Genomic DNA, 27,513 nt, shown 5'->3' on the forward strand with positions numbered 1-27,513 from the left:
TGTTTGCTAAAAGATCAATTTAAAATGATGACTTATGTTGCTGATGATTAATTTAAACTAATTAGATAAATTTAGAAAAACATCACAGGTCAACATGCTTGAGAGAAGCTTGAGAACTCAACAGTTTTACTTAAATATGGAGTTTCATCTAAAGTAAAATAACGCTTACGGAGTAAGCTTCCAGTAAAATCCTAGGATGCTTCCTATTCGCCAGAACGATGTTGAAGATCTCTCATCCAGCCCACTCATACCTCTGCATGACTTTTTAGTGATTTTTCAAATGGATTAGCCTTAGGCAAATATCTCGTCAAGTAAGTTTTTTGTTGTACACTATGATCGTTCTTGTATTAAGTTTTTTTTATTCAATAAGCTCAAGAGTTATCTCACAGTTGTCAGTTAATATATCACAATTTTTATTTAACAAGAGATGAAATTAACACTGATTCATTCAGTTTTAAAGCTTTCCATAAAATGATGAATACTCGATAAAAAGCTTAAACATATTTTTCATCGACTTAAAGGTTTGTAGCATCCAGCAACTTGGAGTTGAGCAGCTTGAAGCTCCAGCTTGAGTGCATTTGGTTTAGTCGATTTTGATTTTAAACGTGACAACGTTTTTTTCTTCTTTTTGAAAGGTTTACTTTTACTTTTTCCACTTTTTTTACTCTTTTGTAAATTATCTACAATCATTTGATCACGAATTTCCGTATCCTCATCTTGTTCCCAGCTAACTTTATAACCAAGATCTACTTCAATGATATTTCTGGATTCCTCGACGATAAGCTTAGCTAATTCATGACAGTCAACATAACGGCAAACATCTCCAATCCAAAGTTTACGCTGTGTTTCAGAAGATTCCGATGCCATACGAAAAGGGCCAGCATTGGCAAGAAGTCGTTCAATTGAAGGAATATCACTTTTTGCCAATAAAAGTACAGTTGAATAACCAGATTGGTAAAGATATCGTGCAATAGCTACAGTCATTGATGATACTCGCATTAAATCAACTAATTCACGCTGAATACCAAATTGGAGCCGATCTTGATATTGCCCAATAATTGTTTCAAGATTGTTGTAGCCTAGTTTTTGGCAAAACATTGTGATTATACCAGCGAATGTTGCAGCACTTTGTTGAACTGCTTGGAGCTCTCCGCGAGGAATTCCAAACTTCTCTGCTACCTGTCTTAATGGTGTTTCTTTTACAAGTTCAGCTAAAACAAGAGCAAAATAAAATCTAATGTGTACCTTGGCAACTTCATCGAATGTGTTACCAGGAAATAAAGATTTTTTCTGTAAGTAGTGAGTATTTATACCAATGGTTTCTGAAACTTTGCGAGTCTCTTCATCTAAATCCATAAATATGTCGTAATATTTTTTCCAATCTATTTTTTCTTTATCACCTAAAGGTAAAGTCACTTCGAATAAGATATGTAAATCGCTATGCAACACGAACGCTTTTTGAGCCTTTTCCAATTCTTGGGCATAATAAATGGCTTGATCAGGATCAATCGATGATGCCAGAACAGCTTTTCCTAATTTGGTTGAAATATAATGCGTGCTATTAGAATAACTCACAAATTTATTTTCCACAAGATAGTTCAGCACTTCCGAGACATGTTCAAATGGTATTGGTCTTAAAGATGCAAAAAAAGTTGAATTGAGGTAGTCTTTGATGTCATCAAAAGTGATTGTCATTTCACTAGCAATGGCTTCGATGATGGCACGTTTAATACTTTCAGTCATGAGATATGTTTGAGATGATGGATCATTTCCACCTTGAGCAGAAAAGGATATTTTCATTAGATTTGAATTAATTTCGTTCAAAGCACATGAAACCAATTGTCTACCGGTCTCCTCTTCATCTTCAGTACACATTAAGATACTTTCTCCCCTATCGTCGATTCCTTTTCTTCCTGCTCTACCGACCATTTGTTTGTAAGTCATTATATCCATCATTGTGTTCATGAACACTGGTGATGCAATGACAACTCGACGTGCAGGCAAATTAACCCCGGCTGACAATGTTGAAGTCGCCATTAGTGCTTTAATTATCCCTCGACGAAATCCATCTTCAATAATTTCTCTCTCTTCTTGGGACAATCCTGCATGATGATAAGCAACTCCATATGGCACAATTTTAGCTAACAATGGCTCTGCTGCAACTTGGGTACGAGACAATTGCGAAGCTATGTCTTTTGCAGCTTCCTTCTTCAATACTCGAGATAATTTTGATTTGACATCTGCTTCATTACTGCGACTTATTGCTGCCAATAGAAGAGCAAAATCACGAGCAGTAACTTCACACTTCAGTTTAGTTGGGCAGAACATCAAAACACCATTTCCATCTAAAACAGTTTCAAGAACAAGGAATAATGATTTATCTCGTGGCGTTCTCCTTTCAACCATATCGAATCCATAAGTTGGTGGAAGATTATGCGATTCTGTCAATTCTGGTGCAATATAAATTTTATCTCCAAGTTGAACTTTTTCTACCAATGGAATCGGTCTAAAGTTTGTAATATATAACTTTGCATCTAACCATGTTGCTATCTCTTTCAAGTTTGGTACTGTGGCACTCATTCCCACAATCTGGATATGTTTATTTTTCCTTCTTGATAGATATAATAATTTAGCAAGTAAAAGTTCTAAATAAAATCCTCGACTTGAATCACCAAGCATATGAAGTTCGTCAACAATGACTGATCCAATGATCTCTATATTATTCTCCTCGATCAGTCTATGAAGATAATACATTAATTAATACTTTTGAATACTGAAAGTAAAATAAAATAAAATTCATTACTTATTAATGAAGCTGTTAGCCTTTTCGATTGTACAAACAGCAATTGAGCATGCAGCTAAGCCTCCAGGTGTATGTTGATTTCCCATGAAACCTCCAACACGAATCTTTGTTGATCTAAGCATACTTTTGAGCCCGACCATTCGTTCTCGACTGACAGACACAAAAGGTAAAATAACAATCGCCTTTTTTCTGTGTTCTATAACTTTCTTCATCATCAATATGTCAGAGACAATTGTTTTACCGGCAGAGGTTGGAGCAGAAAATACCAAATTTCCACCTTCAATAACACCGGGTATAGTAAGACATTCAACCTGAATATAAGAGAATTGATTAATAATTATTTTTATAAAACAATATTGTATCTCACATTACCTGCCATTTAAACAGGGAATTGATCCCTTTATTTTTATAATAGCGAGTCATAGAAGGCGGTAAATTCCACCCTTCAAGAGAATACAATTTTTCGATATCCAAAGATTCAACATGGTCCACATTAGGTGAGATTTTTTTAAATTTGGACCACACAGAGTTATCTTGCTTCTGAGCTCTGATCCCAGAAGCGGCAGCCAATATCTGCCTCTCTGAAGCATTTTCATTTTGAGTGCTGAAGTCGATTAATGTACTTTCCTGCAAATGAGAAAATAAAATAAATTAAATTATATACATTCAAGCAAATAGTTTATCAAAATAAGGTTAGAGCTATTTACTTTTGGTTCAAGCTTTTTTGCATCAAATCGATCTTGGTTTACCATTTTAATTTGACCAAAAGGGCCTAGAGTTGACATTTTTCCATGAACATAAAAAAAATTTATTACAAATATTCAAGTTTCGCACATTTTTTGGCTAACCAGCTGATGAATATTGCATCAACTTTATTTCAATCCTTCATACTATGGCTTTCTAAAAGTCCCCTAGATGGCAACATCATTTTTGCATAAACAGTTTATGATGAACTGTTGAACACAAGATTTTAAAGCAATGACAGGATAATAAGCAACAAGTAAAATAAATTATGTTTAACAGTAATTGTGATCATTGTTAGAATACTTTCACTATTTAAATCATTTAGACCAACGTGGTTTCAACATTAACTATAACTGCTCATTGACTTGAGACCAATCTCGGTAGGAAAATGATATTGCTTTGTAAATGTCAACAAACTTAATTGAATCGTTTACTTTGAGATTTTGATTCATTTTGTTTCAATTTTTGATTTTAATCATCAAAATGAAAATACATGCAGTTCATGCAGTTGTGAGTAGATTGCCTCATAAAGGATTAGAATGCCATTCTCAGTGAGAAGTAAAAGGTTCAGGTGAAAATAAAATTTTGCGGCTTGTGAGGATGAACTTACAATCGCTACTCAAAAAGCATTCTTAAGTTCATTCAATCAAATATCTCAGCACCATGAAACACGATCAACTTGAAACAAGAATCAGTGTTTAGAATCATCAACTAGTTTAAACAATTAGTCCGGTCCTGTGATTCCCCTTAAGCTTTCGAATCACGATTTATTTTAAAATTGCTGACACTAGATGGCTCTAAGGTTGCACCATTCTGTAAATTTTCATTGCTGCGCCTTTTAAGCTGCCCATGAACATCACCATTGAAATGTTTTGAAAATATTGTTTATCTTTTTTTAATGTTCAACAAATTTTTTATTCAATTTACTATGTGATTAACTATCATTTGTATGAATTTTTAAATGTGCTTATAAACTTTGTTTTGTTAAAATCAAAACTACTCTCTTTAAGGACTTTAAATCAGATCTTTTAAAATTCACAACTCTATCCTCGATTTCAATGGCAGTCAAGGTTTGTTAAATTTTGATTTTCTTTTTTATTACCAATTTTACAATTATCATTAATATGAACAATCTTTTATTCAGGCATGTAAACAATCGTCTTTTCTTCATATTATTTACAACAAAGAAAAAACTGACACTTTACTGAAACTTGCATATAAACATCTTGGATTGGAGGAGAATGAGGCCCACGTTTTTCTTTCTAGTCTTTTCCTAACTTCAACGAAAACACATAGCGCGAATTTCAGCACCAGCTTGGACAAAAAGCTAAAACTTTTGACACCGCATTTCACTTCATCTCAAATAGTCAACAACCCAAAACTTCTGACTAGTTATAGACTGGAAACATTATCTCAAACTATCAAAGATTTACAATCATTTGGAGTTACCAAAATTGGACCCGAGCATTTGTGTAATCCTAAATTATTATGGCAACTAAGTGAACGAGACTGGAAAGATTATAAATTAATCGATGAAAGTGTTGATTGTGCTGCATCGTACATTGCATCTATAAGTGACACCTCGGGTCCAACTAAACAGGCTATTTACGATCGCTTACGTCGAGAAGTGCCAGAGTACAAATCATTACCTCTTAAAAAATTGAAGCCGTTAATCACTGCATACACGATCTATCTCAAACAATAGATGTCAAATTAAGGCAATAGTCAAGCTAACTAGTTTGTTTCCTATTAATGCCAACAAACTATCATTGGTATTAAAATAACAAATTACGTTTGTTTATTAAACAGAGATAAACGAAAAAATCTTGTACCTACTGTGGCTAAATTTTCAAACGTTTAGATAAACAAATAAATATTAATTGTAAATAACTTGAATTAACTTGTTTATCAGTTAGTCTATTTATATTTTGTTAGAATATTTTATGAATTTGAAATGTTTAATAAAGAAATGCTGTAACTTCAAAGCTTTTTCGTTTGATTCACGCGCTATTTTATATGATTGCCGCCAAAAGTATGGACAAAACCATTATTCATGTGTTATGAAAAAAAATTGTTTCATCTTCTTAAATAAATTGTTTAATTTGTAAACTTATTTTAATTTAAACATAATTTTATTTTAATTTTATATTTTGTTTGGTTTCTGTATTAATATGAATTTTATTGATCGTTGTGTTTCACTGCTTAAAGAGCTGAGTAGCTCAAAGAAAGATTTTTTACCTGTTTATAATAATGAAATTGTCTCTGAATGTATTACTACTATGAAGCGACTGTTCGAGGAGAACCAGAAGGAAGCTTTGGATACATCTACAGATTCGGCATCTTCTCAAGATGGCTTTATTGTTGTGAAAATTCGTCATTCCATATTATTATTCATCAAAAGATGTTTGATTGCCTACCAGTAAGTAATTTTTTACTGTCTCATCTTTTTGTTACACCTTTTTAATGTAAACCTGTTAACTTTTTATTTAGCCATGAAAGGTTGAACCGATTGAAAAAACTGAGATGGGAATTTGGATCTGAGTTACCTACCGAAGTATCTTGTAATTTAACCCCCAAGGAGATTGAATGGTTTGCTAAATATTGTTCAAATTTGAGTGATTACATGGGCAGATTGAATGAAGGTCGAGGATTTGATTTGACACTCAATCGAACGGCTCCAAAGAGGATTTTTATCCAAGTTAGATGTCTACAAGATCATGGTGACCATGAGCTCGAGGATGGTACAACAGTTTGTCTCCAAAAAGATAATCTTTATTATTTACCTTTTTCCCAATGTGAAAAGCTAATACATCAAGGAATTATTGAACAAGTTTCGGATTAATTGACAAACTGAAATTTACTGTGTAAATTGGATACTGTGATCCATTGTTTACTTTTCTTTACTAATTAATAATACTGCTACTAATGATATTCTTTAATCTGTTTTTATTTAGTGTCTACCTTTAAATGTAAACAAGTGGTATATTATTAATTCAACCTCTCAATCACCATCAGGAAAACAGTCAACTAACAACTTAGTCAATTGAAAGTATTCTGGATTTATTTTAGATCAACTCAGCTTGAGCATTATAAACAAGTTCAATCAGTGTTTATTCTGTTGGTGGTAAAAGACTTCATTTCAACAAATAAAATCAATAATCATGAAGAAAAAATCTCATAGACGAAAAAATTGTTTCTTTATTTTAAGCATTTGATTTGACAACTCTCTTTAAAATTGACTAACATTATTAGCCTCCAAACACGGAAAAATAATCACAGCAATTTAAGCTGTTAAATTGATAATTCCTTGTGCATGGAGAAACTTTGGTGGGCTTTTTTGGCACGTTGGTATAAGAGGCAGTTAAATTTGATTCACGTTAAAACCTGATTAGTTGGTGGTCTCCTGAAAATAGGAAAGCAGATAACAGATGAATGCAACATGGGTAGTGGTGATGATGAAGTGAAATCATTATGATTTGGAAAAAAAAGATGTGAGTTTTAAAAACAAAAGCAAAGTAGTAATAGTAGATGATGAAAAAGAAGAAGAAAAAGACGAAACAAAACGAATAATTTTTTTGTATGATGACCATTATAAAGATGAATGATTCCATGGTTAGCAAAATGTATTTACAATTGTCCCTAAACAGTCGATTCTCACAGCGATGTATCACCCGTTCTGAATTTATATCCATTCCCATTTGGCTGTAATGGTTCATAATCTTCTTCACGAGTTGGTGGTCGTTTACGCTTGAAGAAACCAAGCTAGAGGGCGAAAAAAGAATAGAAAAGTTTGAGAATTTTTTATTCAAATGGACGCTGATGAAAACAATTACCTTCCAGAGACACATGGCTAAAATAAATAGAAGTAATAATCCGACTAGAATGGCAAGTAAAATAATCCAAAGTGGAATTGGAAGGCCTCTCTCTAAACCAATTACTCTGACATCAGTTGACACCCTTGTTACCTTTGCGTCCATCTCAATTTGAGTATTCTCAATCCCATAAGGAAGCTGAACAATCTCAGCAACCAATTTAGATGACACTTGAAACTCAGGTAAACCAATCTCTGAGATAGTTTTTTTGGACAATCTGGATCGGATGGTGTAAGTAATGGATTGACGACCAAGGTTATGGACATGGCAAACAATTTTTGTACACTGAGTTGCTCCGCAAGACTGAAAAGGACACAAAAATAAAAAACAAATGATTAAAGATCGTAACAATAAAAGCAATAGAAGGTAAATTGAAAGCTATGTTATCGAGTTAACTATTTAATTAGATAACTTAGTCTACAAAGACAAGAGTTTGAGTTAATGTTATAAAAAAAGGACAATAAACAGTATTCCTATGTGAATGTGAAGCACAACTTACCAAAGCTTCAGCCAATGATCCATAGTTTTTACTTATATCTTCTGATGTTGAATAGCGTTTCACTCGACTTATAAGTGAAGTATTTTCGTGGTTTAGATGGGAAATAGTTCGTGGATCATCACCAAGATAGTTGGAATACTTTCGAGTCTCCAAGTTACGGTGTTTCTGTTCCCAAAAAGAAAAGAGAAATGGATAAAATGTTTAGAATTTTGCTCAACTTTTATCAGTTTGTCATTTTAACGCAAAGAAGTGCAAGTTTAAAAAAATGAAAGGCAACAATCAAGATTTACCAAATTAGCTATAATCGTATCAACTACCTCTGTTGAAACAAGGTATAATTGGAACATTTTTTACGGTAAAAATGATGAAAAACTCTGTTACCTTGTTACAGTTGATTCCTAATAAGCTTATGCATCCAAGTCTTTGGAATGGAGAGGAAAAATTTGAAATAGCTGTTAAACGAACTATCCTAGTGTAAGATTTCAATTTCCTAGGAAATATAACTATTGGCAGTCCAAGGAGATGGAGCAAAAAATGGTCTCAATGTTAAAGGAATCAAGTTGAATTGTTATATTGAAGTAAGAAGTTGATTGAGTGCAAAAGAGATGAGAAAAGAAGAGAGAAAAATATTAACTGTCCATGAGACTTTCAACTTGATTTACTTATTGCTAAGATGAATGTCATGTTTCATTGGGGAGTTGAAAAGACAGAAATAAAGAGGCAAAAAAAACAAGAAATACTAGGAAAAAAAGGAAGGAAAAACGGTAAAAGAAAAAAAACTAGAAATGAAAAGAACGAAAAGATTCAAAGGAGGAAAAAATGGATCGTATAGATTTTTATAAATTACATTTTGCTCATCTTATTCCATCGATTTGCTTGTATATTTAATATAAAAAACTGGAACCATTTAACTTGAGAGACTGATTAATACTGACAAGTTGAACATTACTCGTTTTTTGCCAACTTAACCAGTTGAATCTACTTTTAGTTGAATTTTTTCTCATTCCAAATGCGCATTGGTTATGTATTAATATTAGGCTCTTTTTTTTTGATGAAATGAAAAAGCTTTTATTCCGAGATATTTCAGAAAAAAATGATTATGATATCTGTTTGATGGTTATGAGAGTTCAAATCTTATTCAAATCATGATCAATAAAAGATGGAAAACACAATTTGATATTTGAAAAGTCAAAAAAGTTGAAAGCAAATGTAGCTCAGTTTTTGTGTCTAATATTTGATGTAAACCTGTTGATACAATAAATCTCAATTTAGAAATGCGATTTTAATTTGATTTCGTTTCTATTCAATATTTTCTGGAAATATATTTTTTGTACCAACAAAATGTATTAACAAGATTAATTTGTAACGTAAGCTTGACTCACGTCTAAATTAAAGTCTGTTAACTTACCGGTAATTTGAGAGGATCAATTACATCAGGTCCAAGTTTGTTACAATCAACTGTAACAGGTTGAGCATCAGTTCCACGAGTTATATCAATTTCAGGGTCAGATAGAAGGTAAAGTAAATGTTTACCATCCAATGTTTTTGTAGGCCATAAAATAGTGACTCGAGCCAATTTAACAGAGCTTGGGCCAATATTTTGCAAGGTATAAATGTGGTTAACCAAGTATCCAAAGTCTTCTGCAGTTGTCTGATCATGGACAATTGTTTCAGAAACATTGTGTATAATTTGTTCCGGACTTGAAGCTCTGAAAATACAAAAATAGAAATTAAATTAGCTCTAGTTTTATAACCAAGCAACAAGAAAGCTCAACACAAAAAAGCATAATAATATGGATACAAATTAGGAGCTTAAAGGTTACTTCAATAACCCTAATTTTACATTTCAACTACTTTTTGCTCTTTTTGAATAAGGCTTTTGAGTTTGAGCTTTCTTTGCCATTAAATTGAATTTTGATTGTTGTCTTTTACCCAGTGCTTGTCATATTGATATCAACTCGAACCGGTATCGACAGTTGAACTTGATTATCTCCAAGAGTTTCATTTTTTTCTGGATTAGTGCTGTTGACACTCATCAGGAAGAGGAAGGTTGGCGATGCAGTCACAAACAATTTTGGCTTTAAATGTACACTAAAATTGAGCTGAGTTGGATAAATTTAAACAAAAGAAAAGTAAATGTTAACATTGTCAATTTTATCTCATTTGATTGTTATTTGATTATTCCTAATGCCATTAGCTTACCTTGTCTTTGGCTAGAAGTGGATTACCAATGTCACATTTCAAGACATTTTTACCTGTCAACTTTGGCTTTGGAGGAAAGCAGCCCTTGTTTTTGAAAAAAGAGGCAAAAAGAAATGCATTAAAAGAGATTAGAGAAAAGGTGAATCAGTTCTGATTGACAATTGGAGATAAAAAAAACTAAAAATAATGATAATAACCCAAGGAATCGATTTCAAGGAATCATAGTTGACTTATCAAACTATCTATTCGTAGGTGTTAGCTTGAAATTGAAAACTAAGTCTATCAAAATTGAAAATTCAAATAATAGTAACGGATAAAATGGGAAAAGATGCTTATTTTTTCCCTTCATTTATCATTATTTTGGTTTTATGTACTTCTGTAAATCATATTATTTCTGTCACTCTTGCTTACTTTAATTCCTTCAGTGTGTGAATATTCAACATCAATGGGAATTTCAAGTTCAAATGTTGATTCAAAGGCATCTTCACGTTTATTGACAATAGTCACATTTAATTCAATTGCCTTGCCAGTTCCAATTGGATATGAATCATGTGGATTGCTATAATAGGATAAGAGAAGAAGAGAAATTGAAAGGATTAAAAATTTTGCAAGTTAATTGGTGAAAAAGAAAAGGATTGAGAAGTTTCATTGTTCCACCTTATCAATCGAGTTTCATCAAAAATTGATTTTCTTCAACTAATCTTGATCTCTGATCAAGGTGCATGGTTCTTCTTAAAATTGATTTATCTCTTCATGTAAATACTTACGATTCTGCTGTAATCTTCAAGTCTGGTATACAAATTTCATCGACACTACAATTCTTGAGGATTATTATATTACGGATAAGTTTATTGCTTGATACTAAACTAAGTACTGGTCTTGGTGATCCTTTGGATGAGTTTGGATGGGATGGATGATTTGGTATGTTGTGTTCAGCTTCAATCTTTATTGGAGTCAATTTATCACGAATATTGTTCTGTTGAAGGGAAAAGAAATAAAGAAAGGCAGTTAACCAGAATGATCAATCATTTATAATCCCAACAATCATTGGAACAATACTTACAGCAATGTAAATTTTGAACTTATTACATCTTTCACGTCGCCGTTGATAACTTTGTGATATTTCTTGTTCACTTTCATTAGGATTGTTCAAGAAGAAGGCTCTTGGAGGTCGATTGGGTTGGTAGTCAAGACGTATAAAAGTAGATAAATCTAGATTGAGAGAAGAGAAGAAATTTTATCAATAATCAGTGTTGAAAATTTCAAACAAAGGCAATTGAATTTCCAAAAGTAAAAGTGTTTACCCATGACATCTGGTAATCTGACTCCATCATAACTCAGGCAAAACTCAATGTCCATACATGTTACTCTGGATCCATCATTAAGTGAACAGGAACGATCTTTCAAGCTAATCTTTGGTGGATTAATTTTCATGGTAGTGTTTACATTAACCACAGGTCTTGATCTTAAATGGACAGCTCGATCAGAAGCATAAGCTCCAACTAAAAGATCAGGATAGGCATTTTCATCCATATCAAGTCCACCAGACAATGAGAAGCCAAATGTTTTGATTCCTGGATCATTTAGGTCAAGTCCATTAATTACCTACAAAGTAAATCAACAAATCAAAAATTAATAATGAGAAACAAACAATTTAAATCAAAGTTAAATCTTATCTTTACCTAAAACGGTAATAGTCGGTAAAATAGAGATACAAAGCAAGTTTAGGTAAAATATGGAAATACCAGAAAATTGTTTATCAAGGGAAACAATTTGCGAAAAGCTCAAGCCAAGTGTCTAAATCCACTTGAATATTATCCTGACCATTGATTTTCAAATCACTACTGACAAGTAACAAGATTGTCTAAGGTCTAAGGATAAATTGATGAAAGCTGGTCTAATCAAGCAAAAATGAAGTTAAAATGAATTGTTGATGAAGCTAAATTTACTCGGAAAATAGACTCGATTACCAATCTATTCGTATTAATAGAAACATCAAAATTTTATATATTTAGCCACACAAATGATAACTTGAATTGTTGATATTAACTGAAAAGGAGCAACAAGTGACTACAATGAAAGCAATGTTTAGCTTCTGATTTTTCTGCTTCTAATATTGATCATGTTAACAAAAGTGTTCATAGAGTCAAAAATTTGATAATTGGTTGATTAAAGAGGGTTGAGAAAAGCAATTGCTGAAAGCTGTTCAATGTTTCGAGTGAAATGTGGCTACCAGAAAATGTTATACAATATGTTTTACTGATTGTTATGTTAAAACATTTTGTATCCAAAATGTTTGAAGATAATGAAGGAAAAAATCAATCGAACACTATTTTTTATTTATTTAGTTTTTTTCTTCTCCTTCTTTTGTTTCATTCATTTATAACTGACATGATAAATGTAATCATATTATGGAACGATATCTTGTTGGGTGGAAAACAACAGAAGAAATCTCTTGATGATGAACAAAGTTAGAGACGGCTGAATGGCAAGATAAGAGATGAACAGAGAAGAAGAATTACCTGAGAATAATTCTTGTTTATTCCATGTTTATTTCCATTGTAGATATAAACTGCTCCCCTTTCACCTTCACCACCATAAGGTGCTCCTATTGCGATGTCTAAATGGTATAAAAAAAGAGTAAAAAAAGGAGTAAAAAAAAAGAGATGTTCATTATGATCATGTAAGCAACTGAAGAAGATGAAAGATTAAACAAGATTGTATCTGTTCTTATATGCAGATAAACACACTCATACAAAGTATATTCTCTGTGAATCTGATTATCTAGATGAATGTGTAATATAAGAAGTTTGCCTGAAACATAATTCCAATGTCAATCATTCAAGGAAACTAACATGATTGTTGTTTACCATTTTATCATCATCATCATCATCATCAAGATGATAATCATGATAATGTTGATATTCCCATGTGAACATATGTTGATCCACTAAATATAACGATTTAGCTTATAATAATAAATTCAAAGGCAACAGATACAGCACCAGTGTCACCATGATTAACATGATTACACTTAGTTTTTGTTTCCATTTCCCTCTGAATCTCATTGCAAATATCCTTTCCTCAAATAATCAATTTTCAATGTTGTTCAAATCCAATTCAATCGAGAGTTGATTCACAAATTTTTAAGTCTTTGCTTTGCCATTCAATGAAATCGTTGAAATTGGGTTCAACTTTTTTCGTCTCTCGTTCAACATTTATTTTCCCTGTCCCTTGACTATCACATGAATTAACAGGTTTTACCTGGGAAACCATCCATATTAACATCACCAAGACTTGTTACTGCATTACCAAAGCGTCCTCTGTGATTGTGTCCATCAATTTTATCACCAATCTCAAAATGACCCTTGAATTGAGGAAAAGAAATGAAAACATTAGTTTAGTTGAATTAAGTAAACTCTGTAATATAGTGAAAAAAAGCTAATCCAATTTTAATCAAATCCATTACAAGACTGGTCAATTGTGCCAATATCAAAAAGTAAAGACAACGAAAAAATGAATGGTTAATGTTAAGGATAACCCATTAAAAGTAAATTAAATTAAGGTTAACAACAATTGAAGCTTTTGTTTTTTCTTCTCTCCCTGTTAAAGTCAAGAATATAATCAACATGAAAATAATGACAATAATGGAGAGTGATGAAGGAAAGGATTGTCACTGAAACACTGAGAGAAATGAAAATTTGGTCCAGTAAAGATGGACCAAAATGAATTCAATGAGAATTAGATTATTTGTTTTTCCCTTCTTCTTCTGACACAAGACTTTTCATTGATGAATCAAAGATGAATCAAGATGCCAAAGATACACAGAAATTCATGATAAAAGTTGATTCAAAAGGCTTTTAGTGAAAACCATTTTCAAGCCAAAGGAATAAAGTAAAAAGATTCAATAAAAAGGATGACTTTCCATCAGCATCATCTAAATCATCTAAATCATCAATATCTTCATCACTTCATCTTCTCATATCCTTAGAGTTACAGTAAAAGCATAAAGCGAATCTTGTTTATAACATTTCTTGTGATTAGGCTAAAAATGTCAAATTTAAAGCTTAACCATTTACAATCAACTAAATTTATCTCTTTTGTTTAACCATTAATTGTACACAATTATTCATTTGAATTTGGTTAAAAAATTGACTCCATTTTTAGTCTTCATTTCACTTGCTGCTTCAAACATCATCAGATGCTTCTTGGATATATTTTGCTCTTCATCTTCCCATGTCTCCAGGGTTTATTGGGAGAAGCAAAAATTCAATAATCTCATCTAACTCATCCACTGAATAAGATGACAATATTGGATGGTGATATTGTCATCTAAATTTGTTTGCAATTTAAACAGTTACTTGAACACTCACACACAAATAACACAGAAAAAACAAAAATCAGTTTAACCTGAAAGTTCATCAATCACTTTGCTCATCTAATTTTTATTGAATAAAAGCCAAGATGAGTAAAGAAGAGGATGAACAGAAGACAAAATGTTTCACTGAAAAACTTGGATAAGATGATTCCTAATCAGTCTCTGTCTATCCTTACCTTTTTTTTGCGGTTTTCAGGTCAAAATTGAACGATTAATTTATATTTATTTTTCAACATTATCATTGCACTTTTTTGTTCATCATTATTATTAATATTGGTTGGAGACTTGTCAATGGGACTTTAAATCAATCATTATTTTTCACTTGACTTTATTTTCCGTGGCATCAAGCATCATTATTAATGATTATTCAATTGGTACAAGAAGCATTGCTTTAATCACAAACATTTTACATTGCAAGATTAATAGTGCTCAGGAGAAATTAATTTAATATCATGATTGAGAATTCACAATTTTAAGAATCAACAACAAAACCAGAAACATTTTAAAGGTTAATAGCAAATCAGTAAAACCATGAAATTTGTGTTCTCATCATTAGACTTTCAAGCTTCCATTTATCATTCGCTTCAACTTAAAGTAAACCATTTGATTAAATTAAGACATCGTTATTTAACGATTAAACAATTATCGAAACAAATAATCAATCAAAAAGTCAGAATAGTCAGAATCATTTTTTACCCAAATGTTAACCTCTAAACTGAAATGCCATTTTAGGCGGAAAAAGAAGGAAAAAATCAAATTTTCTTCTCAAAATTTCTAGATTTTCATGAAAACGAAATTGTTTTTGAAGGCTAAGTTCCGAAAATAAATTTACTCGAAAATTCGGAAAGTTCATTATTGGTGAGAATTCATTTTTCTGGAAAGAAACTGTTTCTATTGAAAAGTCATTGAGCAGCTTTTAATGTCCATTCGTCTTTTGAGGGAAAAGATTGAGACCATTGCAGTTAAGTGACAATAATATTCATTTTCAGCCAACAACTCATCCTGGGAAAACAGTTAACAGAATTAGATTGAGTTTTAAAATATTGATTTCGGACAATTGAAACTGTGAAACTAATTAACAATGAATTGGAGAGTAAATATGAATTGAGAAATTTAAATGTAAGGCAAAAAAGCATTGAGTAAATAGTGATGTTATTGACCAAGCCGATGAGAAAGGTTGATCAAAAGCATTGTTAACTTGTTTTGGGTAAACATTATTGGGATCAAAAAACAGAGTTAATTGATAGACAAAAACGAGACCAAATTGGGTTAACTGTTAACAACAAAGAAGCAAATTGAAGCAATATTACAGATGAAAGGTTAATCATATTGAATGATGATTGGAAACCACCCAGTGATTGATTAAATTGACAACCATAAACATCAACCCAATCAACTTGGAAACCATAAATAAAAAACTCAAACTGTTCCACTTTTCAATTTGATTCTTAATCATGTTGTTCATTGAAAAAAGAGTCTCAGCAATTTGCAAGCAGCAAAAAAACGACTAACACAAGTAGGGAGCAAAATCAATACAAAATAAGCAGTGGATGATGATGAGGATGAAAGTGAAGATTGAACGGAAAACCTTTGGAAAACATTGAAATAAGGAAAAAGGATGAGAAAATTTTGACTTGACCTTTACTGAAGTCTATTAGACAAAAAAAGCAGCCTTTTTTACTGCCCTTGAGACTTGGTTAGTTAGTAATATAAAGAGATTATTATTCATCTCTTTTCGCGTGTTTACATCTTCATCGTTCATCATCCTCATCTTCAACGTTGGCTTTTCATCTCATCTTGAAATATTTGAGGAAAAACTGTTTTAACTCAACTGATTAGCATCGATGTAAGTACAACCAAAAAATGGTCTTAATCTTTCATCTTTCCATTCATTATTGAAGCTCCACTTTTTTCAATGTTATTCAATGGAAACCCAAATTTGAAGCTGAAAAAGTTGGTTAAATAACATTTCAAGCAAATACAAATAAACAGTTTTTTTCCTCTTTTTTCCTGCTTCCAGCTTCAATGCAAACAATTTAAATAATGTTTGACCATTATTTACAAATCATTTGATGTTGTGTCAAAACAATTGACCATTAACCATAAATTGAAAAGATTTAAACAAATCATTTGGTTAATAATAGCTTCTTGGGCAAATTGGACATTCATTGATTAGTGACAAAGGGAAGGCAAAAAATTAATTATATCAACTGTCAACTTGTTGGTTTAAATTACGATTGATGATCATTTTTAATTATTTATTCATTGACTCTAATATGCTAGCAATATGAATAACTCATAATAGTAATGATAATATGTAGATAGATATAAAATATAATATGATTCCCTTGGTAATCAATTGATAAAAAATAGTCCAAAATGGTGGAAACATTAATTAATGTTGATTCTTAATTAGATATGGGAATGGTTAACATTCACTCATCTTAATGAACGAAAAAAAAGGTTCAAAATTGGTGTTAAAATTGTCAAATTCAATGTCGATTTACACTAAATTCAACTTTTACAATCAACACGTAAAAGATTGTGATAAAGAGTTGAACAATTACTCCAACATTGATATCAACAATTGGGTTCCCTGTTGAGATCACTTAAGATGGACAAGTTATTAACATTGATTTTGACAATTATAACCTTTAACCTAAGGTTACCAAGATTGAAGCAATTTTGTCTTCACTCTCATCGGTTACCAGAAAAATATCAATATTGCTCTCAATATCAATTAAAACAGAGTTCATCTTTTTTTTCTGGTTTTAACCCAATGACGAAAAGGTATTAGACAAATGGATATGAAAAAGGTTAGTTTGTTATGGATTAATCTTTGGTTTTGATCCAATTTTGGTTCAGTTATTTTCCTGACAATCCTTCACCATGGGATTAAGAGGTTGACAATGTGATAAGGTAACATAAATTGTATGAAAAAGACACGTAATAACAATCGTAAGATCAATAGTTGTCGTTGGTTGTTGTTGTTCATGGGTCAACCATTACAATAATAACAATGGGAAACATTGTCAAGATATAAACTTAATCTTACAGATTTTAGTTTATATATTGCTGCTGTTGATTGGTATTGATGTTAATGGTGACTCTTGTTTAATCACCATCAACAAATCACTCCTTTTCACTGGTAATACAATCACGTAAGTCACATAATAATGATAAATGAAAAACATATAACTCTAACTGATCAATTGAACATTGGTAATTGCTATAAATTTGAAACATTTGTATTCCTTTCAATGGTTTCCCAACAAATCATTCAAAAGTGTATTCAATTGATCCATCAATCTGATCACTGTATTCAGTGTATCATTAAACCATTTCAACAACAAAATCCAGAGAACAGGGTAAATGTAAATATGCTGGTTGGGGGACAATGTAAAAGTTCAATTAATAACCAGTCAATCAATAATCAAGTTAATCTTGTTTGCATTGGAACTAAGGTAAACTCTGTGTAAACCTTAACTATTTACAAAGATTGACTTTACTGGTGTAATCTTGTAAACTGGATCAACTCTAAATCAGGTGTTAATTACCGGTTTCCGTTGATAGGCAATGTAAACTCGTCCGTGTTCATAGCTTTTATCCTTTGAATCAGGTTTGGTATAAAATGGAGCTCCAATAATTAAATCATCTAAACCATCGCGATTGAGATCAGCTGAAGCCAGTGAATAACCAAAATAGGCACCCATAGTGTCACCGGTAATGTTGACTATGTTTTTCATTTCTTTGGAAAAAATGCAAACCTAAAGAAAAGGTAAAATGATAGAAATTAAAATTTGTCCAGAAAACATTTCAAGAGTAGAAAAGATTTAGAGGGAAAGGAGGAAACCTGAATGATTACAATGAATATGAAAATCAAGAAAATCTGTAAACTCTTTTTCAATTGTATTGATTTGGAGCGTTAAAAGTGCTTTACATTTGATTCACAATTTGTGATTTTTTGGGTTTTTGTATTTACCAGACAATTGTAAATCTAACTAGAGCTAATTATTTAACCTGATTTACTCTCATTACCATTAAAACAATGTTGACTTGAATATAAACTTTAAAAAGGGTAAAATCAATATTTAGAGTAAAGTCAACATATGATTTTTCATTGGTTTTGAAAGGCATACAAATTGTTTAAGTTGAACTGAAAAACACAATCAGTTGATAATTGTTGCTTATAATGTTAATAAAACAATATTTGTTATGCCTTTTAGGTGTGTTGATATCAATTGAAATCAATCATCAAATAGGTGTAAAGATGATTAATTCAGAGAGAAAGGGAAAAAGTAAAAGATGAGAAGTTAACCAATATTACACTTTTTTTTACCAAATAGGTAAATATGTACATTCAGGTGAGTTGGTTATGGAAAGGGTTGAACAGTTTAACAGGAAATATGGTTGAATTTGGATTTTCCAATGATCCTTGATTGTTGATTGCACCAATCAGTTGATCATTGAATGACTTTGGAGTGTCAATCACTACAATAGTTAATTAAACAATTTGATCATTTTTCATGTCTGTAAACATGTAAATTGTTGAACAACAACAACAAAAAAGATGGTAAAGATTGTTGAAAAGATCAGCTATTTTTGTTTCTCGGAGCAAATTTTTCACTCAATTTTTCAATTATTTAACCTGATTCACTAGGAAACGGTGTGGGTGAATTCAGGCTGAGTTTTGTTCAGCAGTTGAACCAGAAAGTGAAAATTGGTTATAAAAGGTTGAGCCAGAAAAAAACATTGACAATTAGGTTTGACATTATGCGTTTTCAGCTTTTAGCCCTAGGAGTTAGAGGTTGATGGTTAAATGGGTAAAAACTGGTTGTCAACTTTAACTTGTTTAATCGAAAGTCAATCAATTAACAAGCATGGTTGATTGAAAATTGTTCAATTGTATTTCCAAACGCAAACCTTTTACTCTCCTGAAAGTTAAATGAAATTACAAGTCAAAATTGACTGTTTCAATCCTAATTTATTGTTTAAATTGAACACTAAGCTTGACAATTAAATTGTTTTACCCAATTTGCATACATTAATAGACGCTATTAACAGATAATCTTGTGATTATTGTGATTATGTATGATTATTATAATAGATATGTGTCAAAAAACAGGCAAAAATACCCAAACCAGGAAAATAAAGGATTAACCAGAAAGATTTTAATTGAGGTTTCTCTTCTTCTTTTCTTTGTAACTCAACAGTTATCATTATTATCATGCACAATTTAATTATTTTGCTTGATAATGAACAAAATATAAATTTTGTGTCATTTATTTCACTTCAATAATGATAAGTTATTGAATTAGAAATGAATTAAATGTTGAAGTGTGAGTTGGTTATTTTGTTTTTTTTGCTCAATGGTTTTTATTCAGACAGGTTTATTGGGTTAATCTGAATGGGTTTGTTGTTATTCATGGTAACCAGAAAAGAAAAAGAATCAAGCATGAAGAGGATTTAGTAAGAGTAATTCATGAATGAATGAATAATAATAGGAAGAAGATGATGAGGACAAGTGAGAGGGAGAGAGCAAAAGTTGGCAATTGAAGTACAAGTTGCTCAAATTTCTGTCAAAATTATGTTTATAGCCAACAAATTTACAGATGAAGGCGATGAGGAAAACTGAAGATGAAGGATCAAGATGATGAGATGAAGATGAAGCGAGAGCGAGAAATAAAATGTAATGTTGGCCCAATTTTGGGTAAAAAAACTGGGAATTACTCCAATTCTTTAGAGTCTTTTTTTTTTCTCATCTTCATTCCTTACACCTTGAAAGGGTCGTTTTATTACAAAACACACAATATAATCTTTATCCATTTACTAGATTGATGTTATAACATTTTATATCACACATTGTAGATAGAATGAATTGAAAGTCAATAAAGTTGGACTCACAATTAACATATCAATAAGGTTGTTGGTGTCAAAAAATTAACCTTTTCACTCTGTTTGGAGGATACTTTTTCGTGTCTATATACAGATTGAAAAAGCAAATGAATTCTTGTACAACAGTGAAAAGAGAAACTTTACATTAACATTACAATGGGCAAAAACAGACATGTAGAGATGATACATTTTGTTTAATGTACAGAGAAATGACGGGAAAGTTGAAGTGTTAGTCTGTTAACTGTTGAAATGTATTAAATATTAAAACTTGTCAAATGATTGAGCTATCGGTATTGGTTGGTAGAAAGCATGAGTAAAATGTCAAAGAAGGATGATAAAAAGGTCAATCTGAACAAGCTTATTATAAATTAAGATTTTCTTTGTTGCTCATCTAGTTCTACTCCTACTAGTTGAACCTTAAAATGATAGTCGCATTACACTGACTGTAGACCTTAAAATAACCATTGGAAGAAATTGCCTTCAACTTGCTTCAAGATTTTGTTTACTGGTTTGAGCCAACAGTTTGGAAGTGAAAGAAGATGGAGAGAAAAGAGAAAGAAAAAAACCGGAAGTTTTGGCTAAAATGTAAACAGAGACGAGACAAAATGTTTGTCTGTGTGATCATGATGGTGATGTAATTTTCATTGGTAAACATGTTAGTCAGAGTTTTTGGACTGGTGTGGGGGTGTAAGACATGATGATATTCAAAGGATGGTTCATTTAATTGAATGAGGGTTGGTTGGTTTAGACGTTAATGGTGAAAAAGGAATAGACAATGAATCAAAGATGAAATCTTACCTGACCAGTTAGATTTGCTCCTCGAGGTTGTCCTACCGCAATGTCATTTGATCTATCACTGGAACCAAATTTTCCCCAAACCAGAGAGTAACCTAGAGTAACAATAAACACAATTTTGGGTTAATCTGAGAACACTTAAAGGTGATAATAACATGTTTTAAACTGAGAAAAAAAGAGAAGGTAATTCTTATTTCAATGGTGTTTCCAATATATCTTGATTAGTGTTGATCTTTCTAATCTGCTTGGCAATCAGATTAATCAATGTTGAAGTTGAAAGGGAAAGGTATCAAAATCATTGACAATTTATCACTATTAAAGATTGAAACATCAATTAATCCTGTACATTGGCAAGTAATTTTGCCTCATTTTGGTTGTAAAGTTAATCTTGTTTGACCGTAAAAAAGGATACTAACAAAAGACGAAAAGTATAACAAATAATTTATTCTTTCTTTATACAGACAACTTTGTATTGTTTCAATTTCAAGATTTAATTTTCTGTTAAAAGCAATTCTAATTATAATTACGACCAATAGGAAAATTGGAAAAAACCATTTTCCCATTTTCAATATTCTGATGGCTAAAGAGATAAGAAACTGGCGCCTTAATGTTTCATGAGCAAGGGTTCAACTTAAAATGTGTTAACTTGGACGCCATATTGACAATACATTATGTAAAACCTCTAGACAATCCAGACTTTATTTTCAACCCAAATCCAGACATTTAACGATCTTTAAACTAGATAATGTTGATTTGGATTTACGATTATATAATTTTGGAGATTAAATTTCACTTTCACTTATATCTGCGTGTTTTAAATGCTTAGTTTTGCTTCAATTTTCAATCTTCAGTTTTGCCTTTTGTGCTTTCAATTTCTTCCACTCAATTCTCCTCAACGGTAAGTCTTTAAGCTCATGTATTTTGTTTAGCTACGTTTCTTGTCTTTAAAATTAATTTTCATGTGATTAAAAGACAAAATCGCAATTGTTTTGAATACACTTGTATGAATTACGTTTACTGTATCATCTTCATCACAAGTTACTCTCTTTTTATTGTTAACAGTCTTTGACATGCAAAGTTAAACAGATTTTAATCCATTAATCGCATCTATTTTTGGTGAGTTCTGAATTTTTTCGTTTTCATTTGGATTTGCTCGTGTTTTTAATACCAATAGTTCTGATTTTTATTTTATTTACTCTCTTCCTCTCTCATTTAGCTTGTCTAATACTGATTGATTAAAGCCTTGGTTCAACAAATTGCCATTAGAAAAGAAGGTTGAAAATCTGTGATTGTGTTACCTTAATGGAAGGGGAAACATTCCTTTTTTATAGTGACAAACAAAGATAATAAAATATAATCTACAACAATTGGATTACAATTAAACTTACCGAGATAAGTATCATCATTTGATTCTTTTCCTTCTTTAGTCTCATAGGGAGGCTGAGTTAATTGATGAAGATCATAAGAGAAAACCTTTCCTTGCCAATAATATGAACCAACTGCACCAAGAAATACCTGGCGACCTTCCTATTATTGATGGTCAAGGAAGAAGAAGATCAAAAAATAAAAGAGATGGAGTCAGAAGGAAAACAAGTAAACAAAAGAAGAGAAGAATAATAAAGATGGTGATGCTGAGATGATGTTAGTCAGTCAAATGAAACTTACTGGTTCAACGGATGCTGAGAAACCAGCTTGACAGGAACCCAATCGATGATAACCCCATTTCTCTGAACAAAGATAAATGAAAAAGTGCAAGTTTTATATTTCACCAGCCAATAAGTGAGAGTAAAATTTATTGAATGAAAATAGTGAACGAAAGACATGATAAGTAGAGAATAAATGTGAGATGGTAAACATGCTGCCTTACCAGCAACTCGACATGGGGCCAATGGTGTTATCCCTGCAAATCCTCCAGTGGAAACGTAACAGAATCCAACTGGATCTCGTCGTTTGTTATTGTAGGAAAAGAAGCTATATCTTGGTGCACAAGCCTTTCAATTGGAATGTAGATGAAAATTGGAACATAAACACGAAAAAAAGACATGATAAGTAAAGATAAATGGTCCACAATTAAATGCAAGATTATTTGAATCATCGACATGAAAAGGATGATATTGATCCAAAGCTGAGCTGAAAGTCTGCAATTTTTTACCTTAATGGCTTAGAACTGCCCGATTTGATTTTAATTATACTCCAGTGTGAATGATAAAATTTATATATTTGCTGGTGATTAAGATTTTATCTTTTCCCTATCAAAGTTACATGTAAGATTACCCATTAACCCAACCTAGCCTAAAATAATTTCCAACATTTGTTGTTACTCTAATAATTTTCATTTTTTGTTTTTTAAATTGTTTCAGCTGGACTTTATGATCTGATCAAGGAACGCACACAGGTATCATTTTGTAAATGGTAAAAAAGTGAATTGATAATTAACGAGAGATTTGGAGCAATTTATCTTCATAACCAATCATACTATTATGTATTGGGAGTTCAAGCTCATCAAAATAATGGATACAAAGATCAGGTAAATGACAAAAAAAAATAATAATTTGCTTTTTAATCTATTTCACCAATTTTTTTGTTTCCTTTTCAATAGATTGACAGGACTAATTTAATGGATTATTATGTTAATGATGATAATCTCGATTGATCACGCAAACATTTAATAATGGCAACATAAATGGTGGAATGAATTAAGAGTCTAATTTCTTACCACAATTACTCCTGTTTTACCCGAACTTTGTACAGTTGCACCAAACCATTGACCTTCCTTTTCCTCTGTTTGAGCTCGTAAGCCATTTTTGGTTGTTATATTGCGGTTACCTGGACAGTAATTACAGTAATTAAAACGCAAGGAATAAAAGGCAAAAAAAAATCAATACAAATTCATCAGCTGGTAATCTGGATTAAAGACCAAGAAATCCTAATAATAATTCAACTGACACCTCATCATTATCATCATTAGTTTATCAGTGTTGCTGGTGTTGTATGTTAAATCAACTAGAAATGTTCAAGAAAAAAAGCAACTTTGAATATGGTTTCTGCTTACGAATGTGATAATGAGAATCATTCAAGATGAAAAGCTATCTAATCGTGATTTTGGTGAAGAAAATGATGAGAGAGGAAAAACATTCATTTTCTTTTCCTGTTTTGATTCTGTTATAATTTTGAGCCTTGATTAAGGTAACAAATTGTTAATCATGAACATTCTGAAGAATCACCTGTTGCATGTTGCGCATTTTCCCTCTGTTATTACACATTCAAAAAGTTACCATAATCAAGTTTTTTTGTGTTTTCATTTCGTTTTCATCATTCAAACATCACCATCATCATTATTATCATCATCATCTTCATCAAGACACAATCTGAAAAGTAAGCTGATTTGATGCAACAGTTAAGATGATGATGCAAAAGAGAAACAGCAGCAACAAGATCAGAAAAAAAAGTAGTAAAAGAAACATGTATTGAAAAGCAAAGCATGAAGAGCAAGGAAAACCAGAAAAAGAAACGATTAGGAGAGATGGTGATGGTGATGAGGATGAAAATGTTGGCTATGATGTGAGTAAGATGATGAAGAGAGGGAGAATGAATGAGACATCTTCAACATGCAAGTTTATTTGGTTATAATAATAAGTTGGGTTTTCTGGTTTTTCACCTGCTTAATGGCAATGATATTGAAGCTAACATTATTGAGTACAGTTTATCAAAAAAAATTTCACTTTATAATTTCTCAATTGAATGGTAAATGTGAGAAAAGGATTTAATCATCAAAATTACCAACTAAAACACCAGCAATACTGATTATGACGATAATGATGGTAATGGAGGGAAAAAAATGAAAGTAATTTCAATGCTGATTGCCAGAAACCGATAGTTAATATCAGCTGACGATTTGGATTGCTTTGACGTCGTTCAATTATATTTTGGAAAAATCAAAATCATATTCAAAATAGTTCCTTTTTCTTAATTGTACTTAATTTTGGGTAATTTTTTTCAAACAGGATTTTGGTTTCTCATTTAATGGAAATGTGATTTGGATTTGTCAACTAGAAGTTGAAATAGCCACTGATTATGACACTCGAATTTCTGGTCTTTCGCATCACTCGGTCTGACTCTGAATATGATTTTGTTTTCGGATTTGGTTTAATTGTTGAAAATGGCTTACCCGTTGTGTCAAAGGGTATAACCTGACAAAGCCCTGATGATTGGGGTAAACATTTGAAGACCGCTCCACCACGACTTATACCTTCTTGAGATCCTGGAGCAAGTGGAGCTCCAACAAGAAGCCTTAACGGTTAACAGAAACGAAAAGAAAGGTAAATTAAAATAACTGGAAAATTGATTAAACTAATTAATTGGATCTTTTTTTCAACAGTTGCACATAGCAAATAAATATGGAAAGAGCGTGTCAAGACTTTAACATATCCTCCCATTATCATCTTTGCCAGTGATCTTAACCATAAACACCAACAACAAGGGTAACTGTTGTTTGAGTTTCTGGTTTGAAGCATCAGTTGAAGAAAACCTAAACCCATATGGTGAGCACATGGATCCAAATCTTGAGATGTAATGGACAGTGACCAAGAGTGGACCAAAAATGAAGGCAACAACTTAACATTAACCTAATGACATTGATGGCTAAGATGAGGCTGCATCTCTATACAGCGTTTATTTAATTGGAAATTTTAACTAAACTGAAAGTGAAGAGGCAATCAATCAAATTTGTTTCTTTCATTTTAACCATTGGAAGTAGTTTTTGGACTGAATTACGTTTGATTGTTGCATTTAATACAGATAAAGAGGAGAAATATTGTGACAAATAGACAGAGAAATTGGAAGACTAAGCTTAAACAATCCACTTCAATTTAACTGATTAAACATTGGTCAAATTTTGATAGTTGTTATCATCACAATAATAGAAGGTCAGTGAAGATAAGATGAAAAAGATGAAAAATGTAAACAGTTGATATCACAGTAAAAAAAGAAAGCCCTTCAGATGATTGTTGACGATAGTCACTCACCAATAATTGTCTCCATCTTTATGTTGAGCAACAGCAAATCCATAATAGGTATCAGGGGTTCCACGATGGACAACAGCAGTTCGTAAGTCAATATTAAATGCCCAACAGTAGTTAATTAGGATAGCAATTAGATAAACAAACAAACCGTAATTTAATTTAATCCACATCGAACCAAGTAATCAAGCAAACAAACAAAAACCAAGTGAACACACACACAACAAAAAAAGACACAAAAAAGCCAAAGCTATGAACAAAGTCAAAGCTTTTAACCAAATTCAAAGAAGAAGAACCAAATTCCTAATCAAACTTCGGCCGATATTGGGATGATGATTAAGGATGATAAAGATGATGAAAAAGTAATATATCCAGATGATATTGAGACATATATTGAAACACGAAGGATGGCAAGTGAGAAGAAACAAAAAAGATGCAAATTTTTTCGTTAAAAAAAAGACAAACTCTTAAGAAGTTATGATTATGATGAAGACGAAAAGATAAAACTAAAGAAGAGCCAAAAAGATTAAGAAGAGTGAGTGAGAGAGAGAAGAGAGAGTAAAAAAGAGGCTGCAACTTTAAAACAGTATAAACTGGAAAGGAAGAGAAAGAGAAATGAAAAGAGAGGGAGGAAAGAAGAAGGAAGAAGATAAAGTAAGAGAAGGTCGGGCGAACGAAAATAGAAGATGAACAAATTGTTCATCCGAGATGTTGGATGAAAAGTGAAATTTTCAGTTGAATCATTGATGAAAGTGCAAAAAGAGAGAGCGAGCGAAAAGGCAAAATGAGAAAAAAATATCGAAAAAATGATGAAAAATGATGAAAATGATGATTCATTGATGGACTACAAAAGCTGTTATATTTGGTTAATATAAAAAAATATTCAACAGTAAAATTGATGAAATTTTATTCATGCAGCCGTTTCCAGTTGATTGAAATGTGAAGACAATGGCAAAGGTGATGATAATGGCAATTTAAATGATGATGATTGTGATGATAATTGTGATGATAATTGTGATGATAATGGGCATGATGATGGTTAAGATGAAAATGGATGAAAGGAGGAAAAAAAAGTAAACCCTTGACTTGGTTACAACAGAGGCCTACTGTTTGTTACATTTGGTGCAGTGAGAGTGACTCTTCTAGGTTGACGCTTCTTCTAGTCTCGGCCTAACCAGATTTACTTGGAATGATGTGGAAAGATGAAAATGTAAAAACAAAGTTGATGTTGAAAGAGATGGTGAGACGATGCAATGAACAGTATCATGAGAAATTGATTGAGCATGAGTCTAGCAATGAACATTTTG

The 27,513-nt window shown here is 31.7% G+C and overlaps 4 protein-coding genes and 1 long non-coding RNA gene across 5 annotated transcripts; 3 read left to right on the top strand and 2 right to left on the bottom strand.

Annotated features, from left to right (window-relative positions):
* Positions 1 to 389: 389 nt before the first annotated feature.
* LOC107369727 (DNA polymerase theta-like) lies at positions 390 to 3,688 on the bottom strand. Its single transcript, XM_015937700.3, has 4 exons — positions 3,511 to 3,688; positions 3,176 to 3,430; positions 2,804 to 3,114; positions 390 to 2,737 (listed from the first exon to the last, which is right to left on the bottom strand). The coding sequence occupies exons 1-4, from the start codon at positions 3,586 to 3,588 to the stop codon at positions 508 to 510; spliced, it is 2,874 nt and encodes a 957-aa protein (XP_015793186.1). The 5' UTR covers positions 3,589 to 3,688; the 3' UTR covers positions 390 to 507.
* Positions 3,689 to 4,418: 730 nt separating this feature from the next.
* LOC107369723 (uncharacterized) lies at positions 4,419 to 5,532 on the top strand. The gene is made up of 2 exons (XM_015937695.3): positions 4,419 to 4,617; positions 4,692 to 5,532. Exons 1-2 carry the CDS (start codon positions 4,606 to 4,608, stop codon positions 5,250 to 5,252), a joined length of 573 nt encoding a protein of 190 aa, XP_015793181.1. The 5' UTR covers positions 4,419 to 4,605; the 3' UTR covers positions 5,253 to 5,532.
* Positions 5,533 to 5,612: 80 nt separating this feature from the next.
* On the top strand, positions 5,613 to 6,720 carry LOC107369722 (DNA replication complex GINS protein PSF1). Its single transcript, XM_015937694.3, has 2 exons — positions 5,613 to 5,966; positions 6,038 to 6,720. Exons 1-2 carry the CDS (start codon positions 5,719 to 5,721, stop codon positions 6,387 to 6,389), a joined length of 600 nt encoding a protein of 199 aa, XP_015793180.1. The 5' UTR covers positions 5,613 to 5,718; the 3' UTR covers positions 6,390 to 6,720.
* Positions 6,721 to 6,725: 5 nt separating this feature from the next.
* LOC107369721 (integrin alpha-PS2) lies at positions 6,726 to 26,913 on the bottom strand. Its single transcript, XM_015937692.3, has 20 exons — positions 26,213 to 26,913; positions 25,357 to 25,478; positions 23,905 to 24,014; positions 23,056 to 23,179; positions 22,854 to 22,915; positions 22,577 to 22,715; positions 21,192 to 21,283; positions 18,056 to 18,265; positions 13,385 to 13,487; positions 12,643 to 12,740; positions 11,425 to 11,725; positions 11,184 to 11,332; positions 10,888 to 11,096; positions 10,532 to 10,679; positions 10,121 to 10,204; positions 9,851 to 10,020; positions 9,327 to 9,627; positions 7,919 to 8,083; positions 7,381 to 7,722; positions 6,726 to 7,309 (listed from the first exon to the last, which is right to left on the bottom strand). Exons 1-20 carry the CDS (start codon positions 26,377 to 26,379, stop codon positions 7,202 to 7,204), a joined length of 3,204 nt encoding a protein of 1,067 aa, XP_015793178.1. The 5' UTR covers positions 26,380 to 26,913; the 3' UTR covers positions 6,726 to 7,201.
* LOC107369724 (uncharacterized) lies at positions 21,959 to 22,531 on the top strand. The gene is made up of 3 exons (XR_001570413.3): positions 21,959 to 22,086; positions 22,251 to 22,304; positions 22,405 to 22,531. It is a non-coding gene; the product is annotated as an uncharacterized LOC107369724 (long non-coding RNA).
* Positions 26,914 to 27,513: the final 600 nt, after the last annotated feature.

The sequence above is a fragment of the Tetranychus urticae genome, chromosome 1, assembly GCF_039701765.1.
Source record: "Tetranychus urticae isolate SD_2017Ah chromosome 1, NJAU_TeUrti_SD_1.0, whole genome shotgun sequence".
NCBI classification, from domain to species: Eukaryota; Metazoa; Arthropoda; class Arachnida; order Trombidiformes; family Tetranychidae; genus Tetranychus; species Tetranychus urticae.

Excerpts from the sequence above, each read along its gene's own strand:
- LOC107369727 (XM_015937700.3), bottom strand. The coding sequence starts at position 3,588 with ATGTCAACTCTAGGCCCTTTTGGTCAAATTAAAATGGTAAACCAAGAT. Across the intron at positions 3,115-3,175 it reads ATTCCCTGTTTAAATGGCAG|GTTGAATGTCTTACTATACC; the intron begins GTAATGTGAGAT and ends TCTTATATTCAG. Across the intron at positions 2,738-2,803 it reads GCTAACAGCTTCATTAATAA|ACTGATCGAGGAGAATAATA; the intron begins GTAATGAATTTT and ends TTATCTTCATAG.
- LOC107369722 (XM_015937694.3), top strand. The coding sequence starts at position 5,719 with ATGAATTTTATTGATCGTTGTGTTTCACTGCTTAAAGAGCTGAGTAGC. Across the intron at positions 5,967-6,037 it reads AGATGTTTGATTGCCTACCA|CCATGAAAGGTTGAACCGAT; the intron begins GTAAGTAATTTT and ends CTTTTTATTTAG.
- LOC107369721 (XM_015937692.3), bottom strand. The coding sequence starts at position 26,379 with ATGTGGATTAAATTAAATTACGGTTTGTTTGTTTATCTAATTGCTATC. Across the intron at positions 18,266-21,191 it reads GAGCAAATCTAACTGGTCAG|GTTTGCATTTTTTCCAAAGA; the intron begins GTAAGATTTCAT and ends CCTTTTCTTTAG. Across the intron at positions 7,310-7,380 it reads TAGCCATGTGTCTCTGGAAG|CTTGGTTTCTTCAAGCGTAA; the intron begins GTAATTGTTTTC and ends TTCGCCCTCTAG.